A 22,846-nucleotide genomic window follows, 5' to 3' on the forward strand; every position below is an offset into this window, starting at 1 on the left:
CTTCTGCCTGCCTGTTTGAAGGATTATAAATAATGCAGTGGAGGGTGGAATCCTCAGCAAAGAAATGTCAGATTTCCAAGAAATGAGAAAGCTCGTTGATGAAGAGGAACAACAAGAATGGGCCCAGGACACTGCCTTGGGGCACTCCAGCCTTGACAGGGAGAGAAGATGAGAGGATACCGTAAAGAGCTGTACGCTGAATATGAGTGGAAGAAGTCAGGGGCGTTGGATGCCATTAGCATTGAACATTCACAAAATGTAATCATGACTGTGACATCAATTATTACCAATCAAAATTCATTCAACATGTCAAGAAGGGAAGATGACAATTAACACGCTGATAACTCAAATTGGCTTTGTTGTTAAAGATGTACAACATGGGATCTGCGACAAGAACATGACAATCTCTGTTTGTTTTCCACTTTGGTTTATAAGTTCCAGATCCACCACTTCAGGTTTATCTTGAACTTAGAATAATAAACTCTGACTCTTGATGTTGCCGAGCAACCCATTAGAAAGAAAGGAATAATTGTATTTCATAATTTTTGTCATATTTACATTAAAAAGACTGGAGCTGTAAACTGTAAAACTAAGAGCTCATTTTAATCACCCATTCTTGATTTACTTGAGTTTTTTTGCTGCTTGCAGAATGCAAGCACAATCCACTTCATCAAATACATGATGCGACTACATTTATTAGGTGTGCACATAGGATGCATCCAAACTTCTGCTTGCAGTCTCCCATGCTCCACTAATACGTCATTAACAATTCATTCCTTCTTGAATCTTAAACACACATGCATTCACTTTGAACTGAAGGAATATCACTGCCACACAGTCACTCATAAATAATTTGTGACATAGTTAAATGAAACAAAGCTGAAATACAACACGAATTGGGAAAGTCTGCAAGATATAACTGTGTAATATGATGCAATGTAGTCGTACCTGCTCTCCAGAAACTTGATCGCTTGAAGGTCAATTTTGATTGGTTCTTTTGTTCCACAACCATTTCAAGTCAAATTTTTAGAAATTTTTGTTTCTTCCACAAAAATCTCTTACTTTCCTTTTTCTGCACTGTGGGCTTCCTTCATCGTTTTGATTGTTTTCTCAGATCATTTTTCTTCACTGCAGACATTGATTTGTCTGGATGATTTTGGAGAAATGTATCAAAAAAAGAAGAGGAAATCAACTCCCATAACAATTTTAATATGCAAACAATTTAAAAATCCTCCTGAGAAAAAAATGTTTCTCCAGTTGTTAAAACACTAAGTTAAAGCAATAAATGGTTTCCTGCGACCAAAGGAAATATTTTTGTAAAAGTCGCTAACCCAACCGATTTAATGTACATTTAATTTGTCCTGCATGTTCACAAACACCTCGTTGATCCAATCCAACATGCTTTGTTCACAAGACAGGTTGCTTTATTTATTTGCTCCTTGGCAATGACCCAAATATGGTGGAGCAACTACCATCATGGATTACAATGCTTATAATTGATATTTAGAGGACATTCCAGGTTACCCAAAGAAGATAGTTGGTGTCTTCTTGAAAAATTACCCCTGGTTGGGGGTGACGGTCATCTCTGAAGCTCTGATCGGCTTAGAATAGCTTAGATGTAGACTTGTCTTTTGGTTCAACGTACAGAGGAAAGCCCGGGAGTAAAAAGGATAGAAAACCTTAGAAATCAAATTCCAAATTCGAACAATACGACCCGACCAGATGCAGATATTGTACCCTACTATCATGATCTGTTGGAAATTCTGCCGAGATCGGAAAATAAATGGCAGAGATAATGTTGAAATTAGCTGATTTTTCAACTTTGGAGTGACCTTGACATTGACCTTCAATCGTGTCAAAAGTCATACCGTCGTGCATCACCCATCGACCCCGACCTGCAGAGCAAGTTTCATCAAGATTGGGCGAAAAAAATTTTGACCGTATCACATCAACGATTTTTCCAAATTTGAAGACACGTGACTTGATAACCAGGACGAATTTCAAAAAACTGGCCTGACCAAATTTAGATATTGTTCAATATTATCAGAATCCGAAGGAATTTCGAAGATCGGATCATAAACGGCGGAGGAGATAGATTTTGAAAATGGACGATTTCATGACTTTGGAGTTACCTTGATGTTGACCTTGACCTTCAATCAGGTCAAAGGTCATACCGCCGTGCATCCCTCATCGACATCCACTCACATACCAAATATCAAGAAAATCGGAAGAAATAAATGGGGACGTACGTACGTACGGACGGACATCGGGACTGGTTTTATTCAGTCATCTCTGACGAGATGACCTAAAACTACTGTGGTCATTGCACGAAAGCTTTGCCCATGAGGGTCGTTGGGTGGGTGTAACTGGGTTTTGCAATCGAATTATGATGAAGTAATTTTGCTTCATTGTGGCAATGCACATCACAGCAAGGATGATGTTTGACTTGAAATGAAACTTGAAGGTGTTTGGTTTCCAGCATGATGTTCCCCTTGTTGACCTAAATTATACAGGTTGTGGGGCTGGGAAAGGCTGTTGCAGTGCAGGAGGTGTGAGCTGTAGCATCTGCTCATTTTTATTGATGGCACAGCATCAGTGCTATATATGGCATTGTTCTTATCAATGGTATAACATCGAACACTGAAATGCTTTATGTAGAGAGAACAGAATGACGCAGAAATTAGACATTGGTTTCAGATGGTGATGATCCAACCAAGCAAACATTTCTGTCTTCAGGAGACAGGTTCCCCCGTTGTTTCGGATGTTCCTTTCCAGCTGAGCAATGAGTATTCCATCACACTACTGACTTATTCCGGTTGATTGTGGCATGGTCTCAGGAAGTGGACAACTTGTGACAGAGTGCCCATCACCAGTCCCTCTTTTGTGGGCAAGATAATTACCACCCTGCGCATCCTTTGATGATAGTCATCCAGATTGGCAGAATCCAAAGTGAGAATTGGTGAGAAGTTCATCTGTGTTACGATATTTCTTGATGGATATACTTCAGGTCTTCTGAATTGAGTGGGAGACTTCCACAAGTATCCCCTTTCTTCCAACGCTCAAGCCACAGACCATAAAACACCAATTGCAAAGTCAGTGCTGCCAGTTTGCATGACTGGCTGCTCCTCTTATGATAAAGTGTATGACTTAGCCACAAAGGTTTTGGAATGAACAAGATAAGCCAAGAACACATTTACACCCATGATATTGAGTTTACCAATTATTGAAAATGAACTCCACAGCAAGTGGAAAACTTACTTGCCGTGCAACAGTCTATCGATTGTGGAATGGCTTTGCCTTGTTGAAGGAACACTGCTTTGACACTGAGCATGTTGGTAATCCTGTGTTGTAGTTTTACTGCACTGAATTTCTCATTTTCAGGTATGCCAGATCCTTGAAGGTGCCCCTGTTCATCTTGACTGTCTGAGAATATGACAGCCTGAATCAAGCAGCAGTTTTCTTCAGGACTTGCCAGGCTCGGTCTGTGGCATCACTTCCAAGCCAACGGTGGACAATGAAGACGCACATTTTGTGTTCTTGCTTTTTACCACATGAGGAAAACAGATTTGTCTGCCAAGTAGTTTGTAGAAATCAACAGAATATCTCCATGACCTTGAATGAAGTCCACCCAGTAAGTAAATATGGCTTTGTGGTGCTTTGTAAAGGTTTTCATGGACATTCCTACTTCGATTGATGTGAGTGTAACTATCTTTGAGAGGTCTGTTTCATGGGCTGGACATGACAATCCTGGATGCAATTGTTCAGGGAGGTTTCATTCAGTGTAACTCTTTGGTGTTGACTTAATGGTTAGGGTGGTGGGCCTGGGATCCTCGGGTCCTGAGTACAAATCCTGCCTGGCCGTTGGATTAATTGGCCGCCTGTCATCCTTCCAAGGTCGACAAATTGAGTTCCAGCATGCTGATATGATTGAGCCAATCGAATCTCCTGCGTCGGAGTGGCGACCCTCCAGGATTGTGCCCAATAGCCAAGGAGCTGTACAGAGTATGGTCCCAATGGATGGAACGTAATTATCTTTCGTCACATAATTGTGACATTATCAATCTCTCGAAGGAGAAGTGAGTTCTAGCAGAAAATTTTCTGTAAGGCTCACTTGGCTGCGCTTGCATGAGTTTGAGGGTTGTGGAATCGCGGCTGAAACCCGAATCCTATCCAGGTTCCACCCGATGATCCATCTTTGCTCTTTACTTCTTCATGTTCCTTCTTGGTCTTCCATTTCATTATAGACTGAACAGCTCTGATTTTCCGAGGAAACATTTGGACCGTCGGAGGATTCCTGGTCTACGGCTGGCTTTGGAAGGCAGCTTTGCTGTGTGGTCGACCCAGGAAAGGTCATGGCTGATGTTGAGTGTGCTAGTTTGACAACTGGTTCAACTCAGATGCTGTGTTGGCCTTAGGAACAGTTCGGCAATGTTGTCTAATTTAACCACAACAGTGTATGTCCATTTTAACGACAACGCAATTTTATACCTTCCACGTGGATCCTGCCATAGTTCGCTGCAACCGTTCCTGAGGATGAGTTTGTGCACACCTTGATGCACTGCCATCTATATCGTTCATTCTCAGGCATTTCAAAAATTACATCTCTCTCTCACACACACACACACACACACACACACACACACACACACACACACACACACACACACACACACACACACACACACACACACACACACACACACACACACACACACACACACACACACACACACACAGCTTTGCACTGCAATCATAAAGATGTGTAAATTTTGCATTTATCGTTTTGTGTGCAATCATGAGCAGCAAAATAGATCTGGAAAAATTCCACACATGGACAACGTAACACGTTTCAAGTGAAGTGCGCAATGCTGTGTTATTATGAACCTTGGCTGTTGACCCCGTTCCTGTGGACTTGGGTTTCTGTATTTTGGTTGCTTTGGCTACCGGTGTTGAAACTTTGGAGAGAGGAGCCACAGTTTCTTTCTCAACTCAAGGAAATTCAGCCACTATGGTCATTGTATCTAAAAGACAAAACATAAATGGTTAATGCAACACAAACTCAATATAATCATTCCGTAAAAGTGAAAGCAGATGAACCTTTTCTGAGGAATTGTATGGAAAATCCACACAAGAAGAAACTGTTGGGCCCACCAAGTCTGCACTGATAACCCAAGTTATAAATTAAGTTCTCATTTAATACCTCACATTTCCATATAACCAAAACCTCAATTATACTGCAGATTAAATGAGCCAAACCTACAAACCTCACTGACAATCCCCTGAAGAAATTAATGCTCCCTTCCCACTCTTAAAATCCAAGCAACAGTCTTGATACATAATCGAGTAAAAATAAATGTCCAAGAAAAAGAGAGCAAAGCAACAAATAGTATTGTTGTGATAATGAAGTGCTGTACTGCAATTAGTGGCAACGGTGATTGGGCGGATGTGGCAGCACTGTATATGAAGGTCAATGGCTGGTGTTGACATGTATACCACATACTCCATGGAAAGTCATGCTGGAACAATATAGGTATGTTATATACTATATTAGGAATAATGTACTCTGAGGAATGCAATTGGTATTAGAGTATGGAGTTTAACTTTGTTATTATGTGATGTCTATGTGGTATCTGCCTTCAGTATTTTGTGTCGCAGTTATTGTATTTTGTTATTCTTACCCTGTGTATATTTCTGTTGTCGATATGCGAATGAGTTTTGTGAGAATAAAGCCGATCGAAAAGGTCTATTGTTGATTACACTGAACAACAAATTTCAAAAAATTTTTTTTACTGGAGATGTGTAAAGTGATTAAGACTAATTTGGGTACGCTGATTTCAAAAATCATAACCGTTTTGCTGTATCACGTCAGGATTTTCAGGAACAGAAATATTCCCATTGCCTAGAAGTCAGGATTTCAATGAAATTTACATATGTCTTTAACATGTCTATTTCGTACAATTGTTGTTAACTTGTGTTATATTTCTTTCTTTCAGATAAAGATGAGTAGGCGTTCCTGTACCAATCATCCTGACAACTTCTGTTATGTCTGTGGTCGGTATACCGATCAACAGCGAAGTATATCTACAGCAGTGAAAATGAAGGCCGCCTACTTTCACTACTTCGGGTGTAAGGTGGGGGACCAAGAACAGAGCTGGGCACCACACATCTGCTGCACAAGCTGTCACACAACCTTGACTCAGTGGTTGGTGGGCAAGCGCGCGAGCATGCCATTTGCGGTGCCCATGATATGGCGTGAGCCGCAGAATCATCATGATGATTGTTATTTCTGCTGCACAAGCATCGCCGGCTTCAACAAGAAGAATAAAGGTCACATCAAGTACGCTGACTGCGTCTCTGCTCGTAAACCTGTGCCTCATGATGACGAGAACCCCGTTCCAACACCTCCAGCTGATCAGAACATAGCTGTAAGCAGTGGTGAAGAGGATGGTGATGATGAACCTTTTGAACCCGACACTCAAGAATCACACCTTCTGAACCAGGGAGACTTAAATGATCTTGTAAGAGATCTCTCGCTGTCAAAGGCGAAGGCAGAGCTGCTTGGATCAAGGCTGCAGCAGTGGAATCTACTTGAACCTAACACCAAGATATCCTTGTTCAGAGCACGTCACAGAGACATGGCTGAGTTCTTTGAGATGGAAGACACGATGACATTCTGCAGTGACATCAACGGTCTGTTGAAAGAACTTGGGTGTGATCACGATCCTGCAGACTGGCGCCTCTTCATCGACTCGGGGAAGAACAGCTTGAAGGCTGTTTTGCTCCACAATGGCAACGAGAAACCATCAGTCCCACTGGCTCACGCGTTCGGCATGACAGAGACCTATGAGACTATGCGGCAGCTGCTTGATTCCATCAAGTACAATGACTTCAACTGGCACATCTGCGGAGACTTGAAAGTGGTGGCGCTGTTGTTAGGGCTGCAGTCAGGCTACACGAAATACATGTGCTTCCTTTGTCTCTGGGATAGCAGAGACGACAAGAATCACTGGACGAAGAAAGATTGGGAAGAGCGAAAAGAGCATGTACCTGGTCGACACAACGTGAAGCATGTCGCCCTTGTCGACCCAGCCAAGGTTTTCCTTCCACCACTCCACATAAAGCTCGGCTTGATGAAAAGTTTTGTACGGGCAATGGATCTGAATGGGCGTGGGTTTTTATACCTCAAGGAAAAGTTTGGCAACACCTTGTCGGAGGCCAAGATCAAGGCTGGTGTCTTTGTTGGACCGCAAATCCGACAGATTATGAAGGACGAAACTTTTCCGACAACTCTAAACCCCAAAGAGCTGGCAGCGTGGAGGAGCTTCAAAGCTGTGACGGACAACTTCTTGGGGAACGAGCGCGCGGACAACTATGAAGAAATAGTGCAGCAGCTGCTGGAGTCCTTCAGGAAACTTGGCTCCAGGATGTCCCTGAAAATCCATTTCCTACACCAGCACCTGAACTTCTTCCCTGACAACTTGGGAGCAGTCTCGGACGAGCACGGCGAGCGATTCCACCAAGAGATTTCACTCATGGAGACGCGTTACCAAGGGCGGCACAACCCGAACATGATGGGCGATTTCTGCTGGTTCCTGCATCGTGAAACTGACACAGAGCAGCACAAACGCAAAGCCAAATGCCTAAAGCATTTTTAATTACATTCTAGTGGAGTTTTTCTGTAATTTCTATAATTTTGAAGCATTCATGATGAAATAAATGAATAAATGAATTTTTGTAAATTTCATTGAAATCCTGACTTCTAGGCAATGGGAATATTTCTGTTACTGAAAATCCTGACGTGATACAGCAAAACGGTTATGATTTTTGAAATCAGCGTACCCAAATTAGTCTAAATCACTTTACACATCTCCAGTAAAAAATTTTTGTTGTTCAGTGTTATTATAACAACAATAATTTATTCTCACAAAACTCACCCGGTTGGAGTGGACCAGAAAAGCGCCTCGGCCTCCACTGGAATGGAGCGTTTGCTGAGACCAGAGAGGCTGGATTCGGATCCCAGTTCACCCTCGGTGGCACAAGAATGGAAACACTGGTTAAAGACGTTCGAAAACTTCCTGGGAGCTCGACCACAGGATAATCTGGATAAGCTCAGTCTGCTTACAAATTTAGTCTCACCAAGACTACGAAACTATATCAGAGTGTACCATCTATGATGAGGGTAATGAAGGTTGTGGCCAAGTATCATCAGAATTGCACTTATAGTTTCTGAGAAGAAAGCAAATACCGATTTGGGGGGACAACCCACGTAGACCCCATTAGGGCCCAAACTTTTTGAATGGCATGAACAAAATTTGATATATACACGGTGATGAACATTGTGGTAAAGTTTCATTAAAATTGTGTGTGTAGTTGCAGAGAAGAAGTTGGTGGTGGTCGTATGGCAGCTTGGCTGTCGGGGTAGCTATCATTTCTTGAAACGTGACTGTGTCGCTGATGCAGTGCCCCTCTACCAGTACACACACTGGAACTGGTACTCATTTTGCCAACCTCGGAAGGATGACAGGCTGAGTCCACCTCCTGGTGTATTGATTCAGCGGCCGACGGGGCTTGAACTCAGGACCCCAGGATCCCAAGACGCCACCCTAACCACTGAGCCAACACCAGGCAGATGACCTTGAGCAAATGAGAGGGTGAATAGAACAGAGAGAGGGTGAGCAAGAGCAGAAGAGCAGGCTTTGAGGACACGTGGGCTGATGCCGTCTGGACCGGTTGCAGAATCTGAGTCGAGGTTTGACAGCAAGCTCTCCACCTTGTCAGGAGAAAGGACACAGAGTCCAGCGACAGTTGGGTGCGACTGGGTAAGGTGGGTAGAGAAAGTGATGGGTTTTGGACACAAGATTTAGCTGCAAACACCGAGTTTAGGCATTCAGATTTTTCACGTGCGGTATCAGCAGTGCGGCCATTTGAGGTAAAGTAGGGAATGGAGGGGGAACATACACCAGAAACAGATTTGATTCGATGCTACCAGGATTGTGAGGATGGAGAGAGGTTTGAGAGTTCAGACTTGAGATGAGAAAGATGTAGTTTTCTGGCTCTCCTGAGGGTAGATACACACTTGTTTCGAGCTTTATGGAAGGAACTGAGATTGCCCTCAGTTGGGTTTGCTTTCCATGAGGCAAAGGCAAGTTGTTTCAGGACAACTGCCTCACCACAAGCTTCAGTGAACCAAGGGTGGGAGGAAGGGGAGGACAACTGAAGACGAGAGGGGATAAATCTGTGCATGAGGGAGAGCAAGTTTCTTTGAAAGAATTCCCAGGATGAGTTGATGTTAGAGAAAGTAGCGATAGGAGACCAGTCTATAAGTTTGAGGGCTGCTTGGAGACCCTGCCAGTCGGCTAAGAGTGAAATGCCAGACTCGACGACGGTGAGGTGGTTCTCTGATAATATCCAGAGAGATGTCCACTTTGACAAGGACGTGGTCAGAAGAACCGATTGGAGCGGAGAAAGAGCAGCAGATATTGTCAGGGAAATTTGTCAAAATCAGATCCAGAAGAGACGGAGTACCATTGGTTGAGATCCGGGTAGGGAAGTTTACCGATTGAGTCAGTCCCAATGAGTCGCAGAAAGCTTTTGCGGAGGTGCCATGACAGGTGAGCGAGGTACCCACACCTCACCAACTGGCATGATGACAATTGAAGTCACCACATATGAGGAAGAGAGAGTTTGGATGAGAAGATAGAAGTTGGTCCATGTTTTCGGATAGTGAGGTGTAGATGGAGTCATCACTGTTAGGTGGACGGTCGAGTACACATCTAAACATGAGATTGGAGTGGAGGGGAAGACGTAGCCAGAGGTATTCCTGGGGGTGTGGGGGAGTGAGGGCAGTGCATCGAGAGTGATGAATAGTCTTTGATGAAGAGAGCAACTCCTCCACCAGGACGAGGCTAAGGACTGTCATACTGGAGGAGGGAGTAACCAGGGAGAGATACTTGGGAAGCAGACACGTCTTGGGGGAGGAAAGACACGTCTTGTTCCTGGGCTTCGCGAAAAAAAAAGGTGGGCGGCAGCAAGCAATAAACACATCACAATTGAAACTGGAAGGGCACTCGGTAGAGAGCATACCTCCACCGCGTAATGCCTAATTCACGAGAACATATCGGGCCCAATAACTTTTTGAGATATCATGCCATGTTATAGTTTTTGAGCTGAACTCTCAATGGTGAAGAATCAATTAAAAAATTAAATAAACCAATGTCACCCGCAGGGTGACCCGCATCTTGCCAAAAGGTGACCACGTGTGACTTCTTTAAGGTCACACTGAGGTGAACAGAGCTGCTATCCACCAGGAGCGACTCCTTGAAGAATATCTGCCTACGAGAGATTCCGATGAGAATCGTTCTACAGAGTAACCATGAAAAATATGCGTTTGCCTCATAACGTCACCAAATGACGTCATAATGTCTCAAGCTTGACATATCGAGAAAGCACTCATCGAGGTGTTCAATTTGAGGTACGACACGATATGGTTCCTAAAACTTGAAAATTTGACCTTGGGGTCAAATTTGTTTGACCTCAGGCGCGAACCATGAAGGTCAAGGCCAATCGCCACCAAAAATTAATCAGCTGAGCGCCAGACCATGAACTATATTCCCTTGAAGTTCGAAGACAATCCGATCAAAATTACTCAGAAAATAAGGGTTTCGTCGACTCCCCTGATTTGCGACAAAGTGACCTTGACCTTCAAAATTTTATGCGCTGAAAGGGACCTCTGTAGGCCTCTGAGATGCGAAGTTACAAAATTTTCCAATGATAACTGGGCTCTGCAGAATTTTTTTTATCGTGATTACAGACAAACAAAAAAATAAAATAAAAAAAACAGACAAGCTTACGAACATATCTTGCAAAAACTTCGTTTTGGCAAGATAATAATTCTCATATCCAGATCCACATTTGGATCTTCACCAAAATCGAATCAATTTGTTCTGGTCAACACCCAACGTGTCCACCAAGTTTTGTCCGAATCCGTCCACAACTTTTTGAGATATCCCACACAAAGACAGCCAAACAGACACAGACAGACAGACAGACAGACAGGCAGAGAGGGGTGAAAACACAACCCCCACTTTCGATGGCGGAGGTAATAAACATGTAAAATAAATACAAAGCATGTTAACATTGAAATAAACACTTCAATAAAATAAAAACTATAAAATAAACACAAACACAAGACTTTTACCTTTAAATTTATGACAAAACAGCGATTTGATTTTTACAAAACAGAGAGGTGAGTGACAGAAAACATATTACATACTCTACTGTACTCTTCTGTAAATATAAAACACAAGACTTACCTTGGGATAATTATGATGCTGCTGTTGGAGTGTGGGAGGGTGGAGTTTCGAAAGATGTGGTTGTCGAACTTGCGATGACTATTTGATCATCGTGAGCACAACAAAGCCACTTGCTGCATTGCCACATATAAGGGTAACACAATTCTTAGCCACCGTGACTCGGAGCAGATCTTTCCTGCTTGGACAGGAAGGTTTCCTTTGGGACTGACTCAATCGGTCAATTTCCCGACCCAGATCTCAACCAATGGTACTCGATCTCTTCTGGATCTGATTTTCACAAATTTCCGTGAAAACATCTGCTGTTCTTCCTCCTCTCCAATCGGTTTTTCTGAGCACATGCTTGACAAAGTGGACATCTCTCTGGCTGTTATCAGAGAACCACATCAGTGCTGTCGAGTCTGGCATTTCACTCAAGCCGACTGGCAGGGTCTCGAGGCAGCCAGCAAACTTCTTGACTGGTCTCCCATCGCTACTTTCTCCAACATTAACTCATCCTGGGAATTCTTTCAAAGAAGCTTGCTCTCCCTCATGCACAGATTTATCCACTCTCGTCTTCAGTTGTCGGGCCCTTCTTTGCGCATGGTTCAGTGAAGCTTGTGATGAGGCAGTTGTCCTGAAACAACTTGCCTTTGCTTCATGGAAAGCAAACCCAACTGAGGGTAATCTCAGTTCCTTCCATAAAGATCGGAACCAGTGTGTATCCACCCTCAGGAGAGGCAGAAAACAACATCTTTCTCTGCTCAATGCTGAACCCTCAAACCTCTCTCCCTCCTCCAAATCCTGGTGGCGTCCAATCAAATCTGTTTCTGGTGTATCTTCCCCTCCATCCCCTCCCTTACCTCAAATGGCCGCACTGCTGATACCACACATGAAAAGACTGAATGCCTAAACTCGGTGCTTGCATCAAAATCTTGTGTCCGAAACACATCGCTTTCTGTACCCACCTTACCCAGTCGCACCCAACTGTGCCTGGACTCTGTGTCCTTTTCTTCTGACAAAGTGGAAGGCTTGCTGTCAAACCTCGACTCAGATTTTGCAACCGGTCCAGCTGGCATCAGCGCACGTGTCCTAAAAACCTGCTCCTCCACTCTTGCTCACCCTCTCTCTCTGTTCTATTCACCCTCTCATTTGCTCAAGATCATCTGCCATCTGCTTGGAAATTAGCAAACATCACTGCCCTGCATTAAAAAAGTGCAAAAACAGATCCCTGCAACTGCAGACCAATCAGCCTTCTCCCAATCATCAGCAAGGTTGTGAAATATATCATCGCTTCAGACATTAAATCCTTCGTCTTCTCCAATGGCTTGATTTCCGATCATCAATTTGGTTTCAGACCAGGTCACTCTCCCCTGGATGTGCTGCTTCTACTCTCCCAACAATGGATGGAGGTTCTCAATGTCTTTCAATGACAAATATCATGTCTTTCAATCCTGACAAATCTCACACTCTCATGATGTCTCTCCGAAAAGACCGTTTGGAATCCCCCCTCCCCCTCATCTACTTTCTCAACAATCCTCTGGAAGAAGTCCTTTCCTTCAAGCTTCTGGGTCTCACTATCTGCCATGATCTTTCCGGGGAAAGCCACATTTCCAGCCCGGCCTCCAAAGCCAGCCGCCGACTGGGAATCTTTTGTCATGCAAAGTCCTTCCTCGGCCCACCTGAGCTCCTCACCACATACAAAGCTTTCGTCCGCAGCCTGATGGAGTGCTGCTCTCCCCTCTGGGCTGGTGCTCCAAACTCCCAACTTTCTCAGCTTCATGCTGTGGAAACCAAGGCATTTTGGATCATTGGTATCTCCTGCGATGAGGCTGCATCTTTGGACCTCTCACTCTCTCACCACAGGCAGGTCGGTTGTCTATCTGTCTGCTACCAACTACCAAAATCACGAATCACTGCTCACCTTCACTCTTTCATTCCTCTTTTTCCCCACCTTTGGAATAATCTCCGTCACTGTTCAATCCCATTCTTCCCTCCAGGTCTTCAAAACAGCTGTTCACCACCACCTCTTCTCGTCCCCCATCCAACTCCTCGATCTTTCCTACCCCCATTAATCCAACCCAAACCCACCTCCTTCAACTTCCCTGCTTTCTTTCCTGAAAGTCCCTGTAATATCCATCTTGTATTCTACATGTTCCCCACCCCTTCCCTCTCCCTTCCACAGATCTCCTAATGTCTATGTTCCCCACTGTTTTGTCCTTCCCACTCTTATCCCTCTTGTCTCATGCCCCCCTTGCTGTGCGTTGTGTGTTCGCTCTCATATGAGCCTCGACAAGGTGTACAAAAAACAAAAATGGCACGTGATGGCATCCTCTTTCAAAATAATCCCATCTCTTCGGTGTTAAAAACCTGCTCTGGCATTAATCTCTTCGCCTTGATAAGTTCCATGAGCTGCGGTGTATAGTTTTTCACAGCATCATGTTCTACCGATGGTTGAATTGGAGCCTTTGGCCCTGGGTGCTGTTTGGAAACGTGAGTAAATCCACAATGATTTCTCCCACTTTACCACATTTAGTCGCGTTCACCACACAGTTGATTCAATGATCCCGGAATGGCAGCCCAATGATTTCACCTCTTGCCCACGTATCAAACAATAGATTTTTCCACAATGTCATAAGCTTTCTCTGCCTTTTGGCACAATTAATTGAGTCCATCGTTTTACATTTGAGCGCCATTATTAACTGTTGTGTGGCTACTAGATCTTGGAGATGTGGTGTTCCAGGATTTCCGCACGTCATTTCCTGATCGATGACGATTCATTATTAAACTGGGCTTCATTACATATGCTGGTCTGATTATTACAATGAACAGTGCGCAAAAAACAACAAAAGGCTCGTTATGAAAGGTGATCGTACAAGTGGACGAAAACAATGACTCATCAAAGCTCAAAAACCATGATTGGCTGAAATGAAGCACAGTGAAAACTAAAACTGAACATCATCGGTTTCCTGTGATTGGTCGAAACCAGCAGTACTTGAGCATTTACTAAATTACAAGTTGGCTGTACCGCGAACCATCACTGAACTTCGATCGCAGCCCTCCAGGTACGATTGTTTCCCACCCATCTGACAAGGTAAGAGATGGGCGACATTAAAAATGAGCTATTTTCGACCGATCGATCAACCGTCCATGTACTTTTGTGTACGTGATATTTCAAAAACCGATGAACATTCAGCTCTCATAATACAAATATCAATAAATCATGACATTATCTCAAGTTGATGAGATCATGGCTGTCATGAGCTGAATTATGTTGTCATGGTTTCATCTCAATAACTTTTCTTGTGTGCGCGACATTTCAAAAAACCGTTGAACATTCAGCTTTCATATTACATAGATCTATTCCTCATACCATCCCAAAGGTCGGGGATAGAGATTGTCACCTTGGTGTTATTATTAATCTCACCAGTCAGCAATAAGCTCCTTTGATCCACAGTCTCCATTCTCCAATGTCTGCTGTATCATCTTCCTTGTTCTTCAACACTCCTCTTTAAATATCAATCCCTTGCACAAATGAAGTCCATATCATGGAGCAGTGAGGATGACGATCGATCGTGCAAAGGAATTTGGAGGACACAAAGACACACAGCAGATGTTGGATACCCTGAAGAAAATGCTCATCATAATTGGGGTAATTTCTTTATCCAATGCTGAATGTGAACGTGGTTTTCGCACAATTAACCTTCTTCCGAATGTTTAGAGAAGCCGAATGTATGTCAGCACACTCAACAGGATGCTGTCTATTTCAATTATCGGGCCCAAACACTTTCCAAGCTGAGAAATATGCAGAAATGTGAATTAAAGAGGGATACCACACCACCGAGGACAACACCACAGGAAAGAAGAGGAAGGAGGAAACTGCCTTCCATCACAACAAGCTGATCTGTGAGAATGTTCCAGCTTTTCGGTGAAATTGGTAAGTTTATCAATTTAAATTATATTTATCTGGCTTTTGTCAATAAAATGTCTGTCAAACATTGATTTAAGGGGTAATAAGTCTTGAACCTGTGCATGCAGAGCTCAAATCGTTCCAAGATTATTTTTTCATTACCTTTTTTTCAGGGCGAGAAATGCATTCGCGATATATTTTAATTGTAATGTGACATTTCAGCTTCATGTCACGAAGGTTATATACAGCTCCAAAATTGCAACAGTCAGAAATAACAAAATAAATGAATCATGCATTCCTAGTGGGGCGGCTTTGCCTAAATATTCAAAAGAATTGTGCATTTTGTGATACAAGCACCAAATTTGGCACAAATATACATTAATATGTTGCGAACATTTTCAGATATTGGACCACTTGAAATTCTCTCTTTATGTCCGCCATGTTGGATTTCAAAATGGCCGCCACTTGAAATGTACATTTGCTATTATCTCTGGACGTAATGCAGCTATTGACTTGATTCTGGTCTCCAAATGTATGTTTTTGGGGGCAAGGAATCCAATGGTACCATTTTCAACTTAATATTATCTATCACACTGTTATATCATATTATTTGGAAATTATCTGGGCAAATATTGGATTCAACACAATACTTTGAAAAGAATGTCTTTGTTCTGGAAATATAAATTAATAAAAAAAAACGATACTAAATCACTCGTAACAACTCAGACAAGCCCATATATACTGGCAGTCTAAAATATAAATTCATATCGCATTAGGAAACAAAGTGACCCATTCATTTGTGTTTTTCATTTGCATATTTTATGGAACATTGCATTCATATTGTCAATTAATACCAAACATGCATAATCCCCTTTTCCTAGACCCTTTAAGCCATCTTTTGTGTTTCTAGAGTCCAGAAATTTCTTGTATAGGCTTCCATCTGTCTTGTTTCCTGAACAATGCACTGTAGTCTTTAACAATGCACATGTCTTTAACAATGTTTACAAAAATGACTCCACTGCATGTCTTTAATCACAGCCCTGAGCCAAATAAAAGAGTGGAGAGGCTGCATGTGTGTTGACCCACATCAACTGTGTTCTTTGTGTGTGGCTGTGTTTAAATCACCTTGTGACTCCACATAAATGAGTGAATTTTATACAATCTGGGCTCAGCTGGGCAACATTGTGTGGTCATCAATGAAGACAAGAGTCTGAATTACATGTATGCAAAAGACCTTGTGAACCAGTGAAGCAAATACATGGATAAGCATGAATTAAATCTAGGGCATGATATAATTTCCAGCATGTTTACCTCTACACTCAATGGTGGAAGGAGGTAATGTTTTGATCCCAGCTTGTCTGTATGTATGTTTGTCTGATAGTCCACAAAATTCCAGACAAAGCTTGTAGTAGTGGTTTGTAGTAGTGGTAGTCGTGATAACAGAAATTGTTGTATGGAACTGAACTTATATTATTAGTATATGCAGAAAATAACTTCATTTCTATATGCCCTGCAGTGGACAGGTTAATTGGTTTATGCACTGAAGGGGTCACCCTGGTGTGCACTGCTGTGTTCTGCCTCACTGAGTTGTTCAGGTATGATGTACTCAGCACAAGCTTACCTGATACACATGTGTGCTGGCTAACACCACTTGTCTGGTGGGCACGACGGAGGCAGGTTGTCTAATCGCCAACCTGGTCTTACTTTTTTGGGGTTTATCTGAAATTCTTACTATAAGGCTTCAAATTAGTAATGTTTTATATAAAGTAGTATTTTGAGTGAAGTGTGTATTCCACACTGACAGTTTTGACATGTTCTGAATTTAACACGAAGGCTGTAATTAAAAGAACGCGGTATGTCTGGAAAATGTACTGTCCAACCTAATAAGAGTTTAGACTGATTTATATTTAAATCTTGGCTGTGTAAATATTGTAAGAATTTATGAATTCAAATGTTTTGAAAATATACAATAAATTTGGGAATATTTTTTTACTAAAGCATCTCATGTGATTTTATTTCTCTTCTTGCCTCTGGTATGGGTGAAAATTTCATTCCGGCATAATCTCACAAAACTAATTCCCCAAGTGTGCCAAGCCAAATGCTCTACGATATAGAGGAATTATCCTCCTCTCCATTAGTATGGCGGAGGAAACCCCTCTATTATATATAACAAAATGTTAACATTATATCATTGTATCGTTGCAGATTCAGAAGACAGTTCCACCATGTCCAAGAGCTTCAGACTAGCTAATGTTGAGCGAACTTCACCATCAACATCACAGCACCTCACCACAACTGACTGGAAGTTTTGCCTTATATGTCAAGAGGACAAGACAGAGACACTGACCAAACCTGACCAATCAAAGAAAAAAGACATTGGGAGTGGGTACAGTTCACTCGCAGAGAACTTGGTCAAATTCAGTGAACTTGGAGAGCTTCCAGGATCATTTCACCTGGAAAGACTCGATGATGGTCATGGCATTGAAGCTGCGATGGTTGCACACGGTGCAAAATATCATCAGACATGCAGGCTCCAGGACAACAACACCAAACTGCAGAGAGCACAAAAGAGAGCACTCAAGAAAGAATGTGAGCGCGATGAGGAACAAGCTGCATGCAAACGCACCAGGTTACATTCACGCTCATCGAGTGCAGAGAAGAAGGTCCCAGAAAATTGTTTCTTCTGTGAACAACCTGCTGGGGCAGCTCTGGAGGAACATGTCAAGAGGGCAGTGTATCAAGGTGGACATGTGTGGGGTCAGATACTGCTGCCAGCACCAGAGCTCCCTCCACCAACCAACTGGGGTTGGTCAAGGACTGGAGAAGGACAGTACACACCTTACGGGACCAGGCTCACTGAGGAAGCTCACAGCTGCATTGAGCTGGTTTCTTGCAAGTGCAAGAAAGGGTGTGTGAGGTGCTGCAAGTGCAAAAAGGCTGCCCTTCAGTGCACAGCCCTCTGTGTGTGAAGGGGACTGCACATGACGAGTCAACAACATACATGTACTTGTGGCAATGCTGAACTTGTTAACATGACACTGTTTATATACACGTATCTTCAGTACCGGTATATACCTAGCCTCAGATACCAGAACACTGAGCCTCAAATACGAGACCATGTTGCATATCAGTATTATACCGAAGACATTTGCAGAACCAAGACATTCTTTTCAAAGTATTGTGTTGAATCCAATATTTGCCGAGATAGTTTCCAAATAAAATTATATAACAGACTGTGACGGATAATATTAAGTTGAAAATGGTACCATTGGATTCCTTGCCCCCAAAAACATACATTTAGATCCCAGAATCAAGTCAATAGCTGCATCACATCCAGAGATAATAGCAAATGTAGATTTCAAGTGGCGGCCATTTTGAAATCCAATATGGCGGACATAAAGAGAGAATTTCAAGTGGCCCAATATCTGAAAATGTTCGCAACATATTAATGTACATTTGTGCCAAATTTGGTGCTTGCATCACAAAATGCACAACAGGTTTGCTATGCTGCGACACTAAACAGAAGATTTGGCAAATGTGTGATGACAAAATATTTCTGAGAATTTGCTTCAGTATTCAAGTAATTTATTGCTTATCTTAACTGTTTAAATTGTGAAGCACAGACGTACAGGGTGAGGCATTTATATCTGACACATTTGCAATCTTTCGAGCTGGAAACAGTCGGCATAACTAATTATTGTTTTCTTTGTTTTTGCAGATAATACTTGAAAGTTTTTACTGATGGAGCACTTTAAATGCATTGAACATTTTTTTTTAATGCAATGAGCATGCCAATTTCACAAACAAGGTCATCATATCAGGACAGATGAGGCACACTTTGATTTGGCAGATTTAACTCCACCAGCTTTCTTCAGATGGGGATTTCTGAAGGGCAAAGTTTTAGGAACATCCAACATCGATCGATGAATTGAAGGCAAACATCACTGCAACCATCCACTCGATTGATCAAGAGACATTGCTTGCGGTAATGAACAATAAGATTCGCGTTGTCGTGAATGCATACATTCGAAAGGGGCCCAATTGTCTCATGTAATTTTTAAGAAATAAACAATCAAAATTGATTTTGCACACCATGTGCCAATGTTGTCGAGAAATTTTATTTTATTTGGTTTAGAAACAAAAAAGTTATCAGGATAATAAACCATCATAAATAAATTCCTCACCCTGCAGCATTACAGATATGCCAATTTCATGCCTTCCCACGTCCAACCCCACACTCCCCCCCACTAGAAAGTCACCAAACCATACCCTGATTGGAAGCGAAGTTGTAGAACTTACACAATAATAATATTGTCATGTCCAGGGGGTTTAATCCCTACCTGGATAGCTGGATGGATGGCCAAACTTTCCCCTTGCAGGCCGACAGCCGAGACGCTCGGAGATTAATGCACACGCCTGGGAAGAGAGTTCAGCACTGCACCAGAACAGTACAGATACACGGACACAAACAAATTGAATGAACAAAATAATAATGTCAGAACATTAATCAAATTTGCACAATAACAATAATTCAAATTGTAATAATGAATGGAAGACCTGTGGTGAACGAAATCTAAATCTAAATCTAAATGGAATTGAGGAGCCTCCACACAGACTTAAATACAGACAAGGGGAAAACGAACCAAAGAAAAATCCCTCTGCTATCCCGGCACTTAGCTGTGTGCCAGAGATGGTCTTGAGGGAGCTTTCAATCGAGGCGCTGGAGAGACGCATCCAACAAAATGGTGCCAAGCCGCCCTCTCACCGTGGGTAGAACATACGTCAGGCAATTCGTGAGTGGTAATTGACACCAAGGCTCAGAGACCGCCGTGCAGCTTCATTTCACGAGTGAATATGCCGACCGTTCTTCTCTTGCACCCGGTCAGGACACATGGATTGCCGACATGACGAGACGTTTTCTGAGGGCCTGTGATGAGGCTACGAGGCACACTCTGCGAACCTCCTCATTAACGTACACACCTCACAGCTCAGCCGAACCATCAACGGCCAACGTCCTGCTCAGCATGAGAGCCAATTCACACAGCACATGTGTGAATTAGCACGACTGGCACGACTTAACATGGCACGACTCCCGTGTGGTGACAAGCAACACTTCAGCTCACAGTCTCCCTGCTTAATTATATCGAGATGTCTCTGACATGTACACAGACCAAACAACTCGATACAATCCTATCTTTCTTGTTAAATCCGTTCATCTACCCCAGAAACACAACAATTTGTTCTCCTGCAAGGAAATTAATCCAATACAGGAGGCACCATTTGGCCCATCAAACTTGATTTGTCCAATTTTCTCCTGAATCTAACTCCGGGCCACGAGCCTCGACTTTGTATGCAAATCAAACAAAGAAATTAACAATGAAAATAAAACCTCTTTTTCCCAGCACCACTGCTCCTCCCCTTCAATCTGCTCTTCTTTTGTTTTTACACACACCTGAGCTGCTGCCCCCAACAAGGCCTCTTTCATGTTACTCCACTTTCCCCTCCACTCCATCCTCTGCAGCCTGAAATGAGAAGGCAATGACATTGTCCAAAATTTATATTGTGAAGAGATTGCCTCCTTCATCTCAAATCTGCCATGATGAGGAATGGGGATATGCAAGACAAAACATATGCACCACAGTTTAAAAGCTTCAACATCCAAGATAACGACATGGAACCGTTTTGGACAAGAGCTGAGCAAAACACACATCTCCAACAGGAAACGACGAATCACAATGGAATCATTCAAAGTTTATTACCTGGTTTTGTTTGACCTGGTTAAAATTCTGCTCTTGGCTCAAACTTTCATCATATTCCGATTTTCACTTTTCTTTCCACCACTTGTGTCATTTGAATTTTGAAAGCAATGCCGAGAACGTTGACTTGTACCAATTCTCTCTTGGGATTGTTGCTTTTCGTAGTTTTAAAGAGACATTGCTCTCTTATTTCTTTGCCTCTTTTGACTTCTTGTCTTCTTCCGATTTGTTGGCTTGAGAAAGTCCTTCAGGGAGAAAGATGCACATGTTGAACACTTGTCTGAGTATTACTTGCAAACATGTTTTCTCCAACAGCTGATTCGCTACAGACGAGTCGTACAGTCGATGCATTGTAAGAAATGACTCTTTCCCTGCATTGGCCGATTCCTGCCTCAAGCTTTTAACCCATTCTCCAGGTCATAGCTGAGAAAAGGTTAGCAGTGAGGCCGTCATTGCAAAGCAACTCACTTCTCACTGGAATTTGTAAGCTCAGCCTTGAGCCTGTCCCTGATCAGCTCAATTTCTCCGAGCATAGTTTAAACACAGTCCATCACTGTCTAAACGTGGACAAGTTATAACTCATGAATGAATGTCACAAACAATTGCAATAATTTGTGGTCAGAAAAAGTCAGTTATATTAACTTTCATTTCACAAATACTAAACATAATATTTCGTTGAAAGTGAAGCCTGAGTTAGTAATGGAATCTCTGTTGAAATTAAATGTGAGTGACATTGTTTGAAGAGCTGGACAGTTTTGAAAATGTGCAAAAAAGAGTATGTCTAACAATACCAACCCATGGAACATAAATCAATGAATCGAAGAACCGAAAACAGTGATTAATATTCCATCACGGTGAAATTAAAAGCTGCAACGATGCTCTGAGCATGGAACTAATCAATTACAGATCTTTAACACTGAAACATTGCATTAAGTGGCAGTTCATTGACTTATGATGTAAATGTAAATGGGAAGCCATGAAAGAGTGTTTGTGAAAAACAAAAAAGATGGAAGACAATGGTGATTACGCATAAGTTTATGGTGAGTTTTTAGCACCCGTGTGATTGGCAAACTGCCTCGGCTTTTACAGCTCGTAATCACCAAACTTACAGCGACATCGGCCCCTGCATTCCACTCCACCACAGGGCATGGCCATGGTGGTCGGGAAAACAGAGAACAAACCAAAAGGGCAAGGAAAGTAGGCCTCATTCCCAACTCTGTCAAAAATTGGCAAGTTCAAACCAACTGCTTGTGCTGCAAGGAAGATGCCACTCAAAAAATTCTCTCATCATCGGATGTGGAACGGCACACACCACATTGCTCAGCCCAGGCAAACGACTTGGCACAGCTTGGTCCCAAGCACACTGTTCAGCTTGCCGAACATTGTCCCAAAACAGCAGTGCTTTCACTTTTTCCTTGGTACTTTCACCACAGAATATGAATTTTCAGTTGAATATTTTGTGGAAAAACATATTGAGCTCAACATGGTCTGAGACATTAAATTGATCCATGAATAACTCACAAAAAATATAATATAATGCCAAGCGTGGTGTCTGTTCATGCATTCACCTGTCTCCCGTTTATGGTGGCCACTTCCCGTGCTGCATTTGAAAAGCTCCATTCGCAGGCAAGGCTCAACATTCAACCAGAAAAAGAGCCAGACACCAAAGAGATAAATTTCAAATGTATAAACACAGTGGCGCACCAGAGGGGGTGCGGAGAGTGTGTCTGCACGTCCCCCCCTCCCCCCTCCCCCAAGAAAAGTCCACATTATTTTGACGCATTATTTTAATCACGTGTCTTTAGGCAGGTTGAGGGAAGATGGAACAGAAGGGAGAAAGCTCACTTGATCTTGATTTTCAGTACAAATACACACCGTGATAAAGGTTGAAC

General features: G+C 42.6%; 1 protein-coding gene and 1 long non-coding RNA gene across 2 annotated transcripts in view; both read right to left on the reverse strand.

Annotated features, from left to right (window-relative positions):
* Positions 1-430: 430 nt before the first annotated feature.
* LOC147028019 (uncharacterized) overlaps positions 431-22,846 on the reverse strand; it is a 102,107-nt gene continuing 79,691 nt past the window's right edge. The window contains exons 3-4 of the long non-coding RNA XR_015057386.1: positions 4,885-5,021; positions 431-1,146 (exon numbers count right to left, since the gene is read on the reverse strand). This is a non-coding gene — a long non-coding RNA (uncharacterized LOC147028019). The remainder of the gene's footprint in view (positions 1,147-4,884; positions 5,022-22,846) is intronic.
* The window catches only part of LOC147028020 (uncharacterized), a 47,955-nt gene continuing 46,003 nt past the window's right edge, over positions 20,895-22,846 (reverse strand). Inside the window, exon 14 of the mRNA XM_085877947.1 lies at positions 20,895-21,199. Within this exon, the coding sequence (XP_085734073.1) occupies positions 21,141-21,199 (59 nt within the window). The 3' untranslated portion in view covers positions 20,895-21,140. The remainder of the gene's footprint in view (positions 21,200-22,846) is intronic.

The sequence above is a fragment of the Eptatretus burgeri genome, chromosome 4 (genome assembly GCF_056783735.1).
Source record: "Eptatretus burgeri isolate ZD-2024b chromosome 4, Ebu_testis_v1, whole genome shotgun sequence".
NCBI lineage: Eukaryota > Metazoa > Chordata > Myxini > Myxiniformes > Myxinidae > Eptatretus > Eptatretus burgeri.